Source organism: Meles meles, chromosome 8 (assembly GCF_922984935.1).
Source record: "Meles meles chromosome 8, mMelMel3.1 paternal haplotype, whole genome shotgun sequence".
Lineage (NCBI taxonomy): Eukaryota > Metazoa > Chordata > Mammalia > Carnivora > Mustelidae > Meles > Meles meles.
Genome location: NC_060073.1, coordinates 13,027,986 through 13,035,340, shown reverse-complemented (window position 1 = coordinate 13,035,340; position 7,355 = coordinate 13,027,986). Strand labels below are relative to the sequence as shown.

General features: G+C 42.8%; 1 protein-coding gene across 1 annotated transcript; it reads left to right on the top strand.

The window, feature by feature from the left end:
• Positions 1-2,598: 2,598 nt before the first annotated feature.
• Positions 2,599-3,552, top strand: LOC123948013 (olfactory receptor 6Q1). The gene has a single exon (XM_046014407.1). The coding sequence runs from the start codon at positions 2,599-2,601 to the stop codon at positions 3,550-3,552; it is 954 nt and encodes a 317-aa protein (XP_045870363.1).
• The last annotated feature ends 3,803 nt before the right edge of the window (positions 3,553-7,355 follow it).

Below are 7,355 nucleotides of genomic sequence, written 5' to 3'. Positions count from 1 at the left end.
GGAGCTCAGAGCCTCGAGCTCAGTTCCTTCCCGCCTCGGCATTTCTGCAGGCTGCTTGGGTTTCTTCACACCGTGGTGCCTGCGTTCCACAAAGCAGGAAGAGGAATCTATGTCTTAGGTCCTGGGCTTGGAAACTGGCACAGCATGCCTTCTGTCTCATTCTGTAGTTAAGCAGTCTCCAAGCCCGGGTTCAGGGGAAGTGGCCACAGTCTCCATTTTTTAATAAGAGTGTCAGAGAATTTGGGGCTGTGATTTTAAACTGCTGTGTAATGGAGACATTGTATTCTTTCATTTACTCTAAAACAATCTTATTTCTCTCATTCTTATTCACCTCTTGTTCATTTCATTCACCTCTTTTTTATTTAAAAATTTTTAATTCCAGGATAGTTAACATGCATGTTATATTGGTTTCAGGTGTACAATACAGTCAGCCAACAGTTGTATACATTACTCAGTGCTCATCACAATAAAGACCCCCTTAATCCCTTTCACCTATTTCAGCCCCCCGCCCCCGCCAGCCTACCTCCCCTCTAGTAACAGTCTGTTTGTTCTCTATAGTTAACAATCTATTTCTTGATTTGTCTCCCCTCTCGCCCCTCCCCCCTTTTTAAAGATTTTATTTATTTATTTGACAGACAGAGATCACAAGTAGGCAGAGAGGCAGGCAGAGAGAGAGGAGGAAGCAGGCTCCCTGCTGAGCAGAGAGCCCAATGCGGGCCTCAATCCCAAGACCCCGAGACCATGACCCGAGCCGAAGGCAGAGGCTTAACCCACTGAGCCCACCCAGGCGCCTCCTTTCCCCCTCTTTTGTTCATTTGCTTTGTTTCCTAAATTCCACGTATGAGTGAAATCATATGGTCTTTGTCTCTCTCTGACTGACATTTCAGTTAGCACTCTACTCTTTAGATCCATTTGTGTTGCTGCAAATGGCGAGATTTCATTCTTTTTAGAGGCTGAGTAATATCCCATGGGTGTCCATCCACCACAACACGTTTACCCATTCATCAGTTGATAGACGCTGGGGCTGTTTCCACAGTTTGGCTACTGTGGAGGATGTCGCAATAAACACAGGGATGCATCATGTATCCCTTTGAATCAGTGTTTTTGTTTTCTTTGGGTAAATGCCCAGTAGCGGAATTATTGGATCATAGCGTAGTTCTATTTTTAATTTCTTGAGGAATCTCCATACTTTTTTCCACAGTGGCTGCACCAGTTTGCATTCTCTAGGTTTCCTTTTTTAATTATCTGTTTTTAATGATTTAGTGATTTGCCCGTGGTCATATATCTCAAGTTGATGTTGGAACTTGGATTCAACACAGTCCTGTTGATTCTGTCTCTCTCTCTTTTAAAAAACTTTATTTATTTGAGAGAGAGTGAGAACACAGGGAAAGTGAGAGGGAGAAGCCAACTCCCTGCTGAGCAGAAAGCCCCATGTGAGGATTCCAGGACCCCGAGATGAAGGGCGACGCCCAACCTACTGAGCCACCCAGGTGCCTGATTCTGTCTCTTGATGGCCCTGTTCACTCCCCAGGCCTCGTGCACGTGGCCATCATCACCCCATGCTACACCTGCAAAAACCTCCCCACCTATTTTCTGTGTCCCTTCTTCATCCTTCCACCAAGGATGGTGGCACCAAGGATTTGGCACCAAGCCAAAGCTGCCTTGATACAGCAAATGTGGTTCTTATGAAGGGCAGAGGGCTTAGCTTGCTCCTCTGCTTAAGCTCCTCCAGACTGAAGCTTGGCTCTGTCCTTTCCCTTAACTAGGCTCCTTGCTCTTCATGATGTCTCCGCCTGCTCCTCAGGCTCGACAAGAGCTGTCTTCCCTCCATACTTGGCTCCCGGAGAAGTCAACATTTAAACTTTACTCTTCTGTGCATTGACCCAAACATGGTGCTAAAGGCTTTAGAGGGATTATCTATTTTAAAATTTCACTGGTCTAGTAGTTAAATTCTTTGGTATTTAAAGCCAGGTATGCTTGATCAGGAAGCCAAGCTTTTTAACTTCCATGGTGACCTGTATCTACTTAAAGTTTCCCAATGCATGGTGTTCTCTCTGGTATCTGGAATTTTATATTTGGTGTGCTCTCTTTCTCTCTCTTTTCAAGATTTTATTTGTTTATGGGGTGGGGAAGGGGCAGAGGGAGAAGTAGGGAGTCCGATGTAGGGCTTGATCCAGGACCCTGGGATCGTGACCTGAGGGGAAGGGAGGTGCTTAACTGACTGAGCCACTCAGGTGCCTCCTTGCTGTGGTCTCTTTATGTCTCTTTTATCTCACTCACTTATCCTTATCTTCCAGGTTCCAGTTGAGACAACACTTCCTCCAGAAAATATTCTTGGATTCCTCCAGACTGGTGGAGCTTCTCTGCTATTTCCTCCCATAACATCCCCATCCATATCCAGCACTTTAAATTTTGTACTGAAATTGCCTGTTTTCTAAACCTCCTCACAGACTACATATTCTTTGAGGGCAAGGACAGTGTCTTGACTTTGCTTTCCTCTTCCAAGATGAAAGATGTCTCAGCGCACCATCCTCCCTGGTTCTCTTTGAATTGTCTTCTCCTATGAGGCCATGAGTGTCCTGACTTCCACTCCCACACATGCAGCCATATGCCCCAAACTGGACCCATGTAACAGAGTTTGTCATGGTGGGCTTTGTTGGGGTGCATGAAGCACGCCTCCTCTTCTTTACACTCTTTCTCACCATGTACCTGTTCACCTTGGTGGAGAACTTGGCCATCATTTTGGTGGTGGCTTTGAACCAGCGGCTACGAAGACCCATGTATTTCTTCCTGACGCACCTGTCCTGCCTTGAAATTTGGTATACTTCAGTAACAGTGCCTAAGATGCTGACTGGTTTCATTGGGGTTGGTGGGGGCAAGAATATCTCCTATGCTGGGTGCCTGTCCCAGCTCTTCATCTTTACCTTCCTGGGGGCAACCGAGTGTTTCCTACTGGCTGCCATGGCCTATGACCGCTATGTGGCCATTTGTATGCCACTCCGATATGGAGCCTTGGTGTCGTGGGGCACCTGCACCCATCTGGCGGCTGCCTGTTGGCTGGGGGGCCTCCTCACACCTATTTTGCCTATCTACCTCATGTCCCAGCTGACATTCTGTGGCCCCAATGTCATCGACCACTTCTTCTGTGATGCCTCACCCTTGCTAGCCTTATCCTGCTCAGATGTCACCCTGAAGGAGACCACAGATTTTCTAGTCTCTCTGGTGGTGCTTCTGGCCTCCTCGACGGTCATTTCTGTGTCCTACGGCAACATCGTCTGGACGTTGCTGCACATCCGTTCAGCTGCTGAGCGCAGAAAGGCCTTCTCCACTTGTGTGGCTCACCTGACCGTGGTAAGCCTCTTCTACGGCACTCTTTTCTTTATGTATGTCCGGACCAAAGTGGCCTCCTCCATCAACTTCAACAAGGTGGTGTCTGTCTTCTACTCCATTGTCACGCCAATGCTCAATCCGCTCATCTACAGTCTTCGGAATAAGGAGGTGAAGGGAGCTCTGGGCCGAGTCTTTTCCTTCAGGTCTTGGGGAGGTCAGTGAGGAGGCAGGTGAGGACTTAGTTTCCTTGACTTGGCTTTTCAGAAGGAGGGTGGAGAGGACTATGGGAGAGAGCAGTGACCTGGATAGTCAGGAACCATGGATTAGGTATTAGTTAAAGTAAAATGTTCATCTACTGTAACAAGAGACACCTAACTATAATGTGGCTTAAAGAGGGAAGATTTCCTCTTTCCTGCACCAGTCCAGAGTGAGTGTTCCAGGCTGAGGAGTGGCTCTGGTCAACAGGCATTCAAAGATCCAAGTTCTTCCATCCGTAGGGTCAACGTCCCTTAGGATGCTGGCAAACTGAGGGCTGTGGGCCAAATTCAACTCAGCACTTGTTTTTAATGACCTGGGAGCTAAGAATGGTTTTTATACTTTTAATACTTGATCATAAACATATCAAGAGAAGAATAATATTTCATGATGCATAATCCTTTAATAAAATTAAAATTTCAGTGTCAATAAATCAAGTTTTACTAGAATATAGTCACTCCATATTTGTTGTCTATAACTCCTTCTGTGCTTACAATGACCGAGTAGTCGTGACAAAGACCATTTGTCAGTCCCCAGTTTAGGGGCTTCTTGTTATTTACATGGTCAACACAGGGTTCCAGAGATCAAGAAGGCTGAGGATAGATCACAGAAGAAACAACCCCCCTGTCTTAAAGTTTCTCCACTAGATGTAGAAACCATCATTGGTTTCTTGGTAAGAAGCTAGCCATAAGTCACATCTAATTGCCAGGCTGCTAAAAACAGTCCATAGCTAGGCAGCCAGACACCCAGCCCCAGTTTGATTATTGTTGAGAAAAAGGAGAGGGCAGATTTTGGCAGCCAGCAGTTTCCACCACAAAGTCCCCATAATCACAACTGATTTTCTGTGTGATCTATATACTTATTTCTTCGTAGCTACATTGTCTGATTTGAAATACAGACGCACCTGTCGCTTTCACCAAACTGCTTTGAAAATGCATTTAAGAAAATGCATTGAAGAAGCTCTGTATGGCAACGTCAGCTCCAGTTGAAGTAAGGCTTGAAAGACAATTGTAACTCAAGTCATTCCCTACACTTAGATAGTTGTACTCTTAAACATTTACAATCACCATTTGAATGTTCCTTCCAGAAATTATAGAATACGGAAGAGGAAAATGCAGAGCTTGACTGGGTCGGGGGAAGGACAGATTTTCTGCGATGATGTTTCTCGCCTGGCCAAGAATGGACAGATTATACAACGGTGCCTGTAGGATCATGGTCTCTACACCCTGCCCCACCCGGTGTCTTAGCTGTTGCTTAATGCTTAGTAGAGAGGGCACAAATCACACATTTTGAAAACCATCTCATTCGTTGAATATTATATACAATTTATTGAATATTACATATGTGCTTTGTATTCTTTTGGGTGATGGTGAGATGCATAAACTGTGCAAAGATGAGAACCTTTCAGGATCAAAAATGAGAATTTGTATGAATGAAATAAGAGCAGAACTTTCAGACACCTGACCTGAGTAGATTTGAACACAAAATGCATTTGACTTTAAGATTTCTGGCTGAGGAAAACAAAGCAAAACATACTGGGTTTATAAAAGAGTTCTCCAGACAAACAGAACCAAGAAGATCTATGTATCTATTATCTATCTTTATAATGATAATAACTATCTCTCTATTTCGATAGACTGAGAGGTTTCTTATAGGTATTGGCTCACACAATATGGAGGTCAAGAAGTCCCATGATCTATTATCTGCAAACTGGAGAACCAAGAAAATCAGTGGTGTAATTCAGTCTGAGCCTGAAGGTTTGAGAACCAGGGGAACCAATGGGGTAGGTTATGGTAAGGCCCAAAATCAGGGGCACTAATTTCTAAAGGCAGGAGAAGATGGATGTCCCAGCACCGGCCAAGAGAAAAAATTCTCCCTTCTTGTTCCTTTTTGTTCATCCAGGCCCTTGATGGCCTAGATGATTGATGGTGACTGTATTGAGGAGAGCAATCTTCTTTATTCAATCTACTTATTCAAGTGCTAATCTCCTCAGAAAACCCCTCACACACACCCCAAAATAACATTTTAATGACAGTCTGAGCATCCCTTAGCCCAGTGAAGTTGACATAAAATGAACCATCATACTGGGTCACATTCTCATATACGGTTCCAGAAAGAACTAAGATTCAAATATACGGAATGCTTTCTGGATTTTGACTCTAAGAACAATCTCTATGGGAAGTATTGGTGAAGCTTACAGTTTTGAGCTTGTGGAAGATAAATTACTTAAAATGGTAAAAACTCAGAGGCATACTTTTAGAAAGGATCCTACATATGTAAAAGTTGAGTCTTGCTTTAATAAAATCTGACATGAGAAACTGAACTGATAATATAGGTCAACTATACTTCAATTAAAAAAAAGATGAAAAAACTGAAAAAAGAAGCCTTTGCGAGTGTGATTATTTACACTGTAAAGCAATCACTCCCTTAAAAAAAGAGCTACCTACCAGAATCTGGAATGCTGGCGATGACATGACATGTGTAAGTATTGGCAGCAAAAGCTTTTCTTTTTAATTATAATTAATTAGTTAGCTTCCGGCTTTGTTTTTGCATTATAATTGACAAAATATCACATTACTTTCAGGGGTACAACATGCTGATTCAATATTCTTATACATGTTGAAATGATCACCTTGGTAAGTCTAGTTGCCATCAGTCACTAAACAAAACTAGAATCATGTTAGTAACTATATTCCTTATGTTGTACACACATCCCGGTGACTTATTTTTAACTGGAAGTTTTGACGGCTGAAGATTTTAAAGCCACTACTAATGGGAGATTGTTCCGCAATGATGATAAATTATGAAATCATGACAGATATGTTTTCTTGTAAATAGTGCATTTCCGAGAATATAATTCCACCTTTGGGGGATACCAAAGAGATGCAGAAGTACCCAGAAAATGTCACAATGAATAATTTGAGAGAAATAAGACTTGGGTTTTCTTTTCATTTTTTAAATTTTAAATTAAATTAATTAACATATAACGTATTATTGATTTCAGAGGTAGAGGTCAGTGATTCATCGGTCTTATATAAGACCCAGTTCTCATTGCATCACATGCCTTTCTTAATAAGACTTATTTTTTAATAATTTTTTTAAATTTTATTTTTATTTATTTACTTATTTGAGAGAGACAGACACATAGCAAGAGAGAGCAGGCAGAGGAGTGGGGAGGGAGAAGCAGACTCCCTGCTGAGCAGGGAGCCTGATGTAGGACTCAACCCCAGGACTCTGGGATCATGACCTAAGCCAAAGGCAGACGCTTAACCAACTGAGCCACCCAGGCTCTCCAAGAGAAGTAAGACTTATTGAGACGGAATGCTGTGAAGAATGCTGCTCACCTTGTTTTTCCTATTCTGGGGACCTAGATATCGATTTAATTGTTAGGGACTACGTGGGGGCCATCCTGGAGAAGGACCTTTGAGTTGGGACTTGGTGTGAACGACGGGATCTACATACTGAAATCAGAACTCTGCAGTTTGCTGTGTGCCATTATGTAGCCATTGTTGAAGGCTTTGATGTGGGTCTATGGGACACCATTCTGTGGTTCCACATTCTTTTTATCCTTTACACCTGTGTTGGGATTCCCATTCTTTTTTTCAGAGATCTTAATCCATAGTTGGTCTCTTTTTCAATTTTCACATGTGAAATCCTTGGAAATCCTTGACTTCCAAGTTGTTTGTCAAAACACTGGCTTTGGCTGTGGGACGCTACAGCTTTCTGTTTATTATTTTTTTCTGTAATTTTCTTTTTTTAATGTTTCAATT

Coding starts and splice junctions, on each gene's coding strand:
- LOC123948013 (XM_046014407.1), top strand. CDS start 2,599: ATGCAGCCATATGCCCCAAACTGGACCCATGTAACAGAGTTTGTCATG.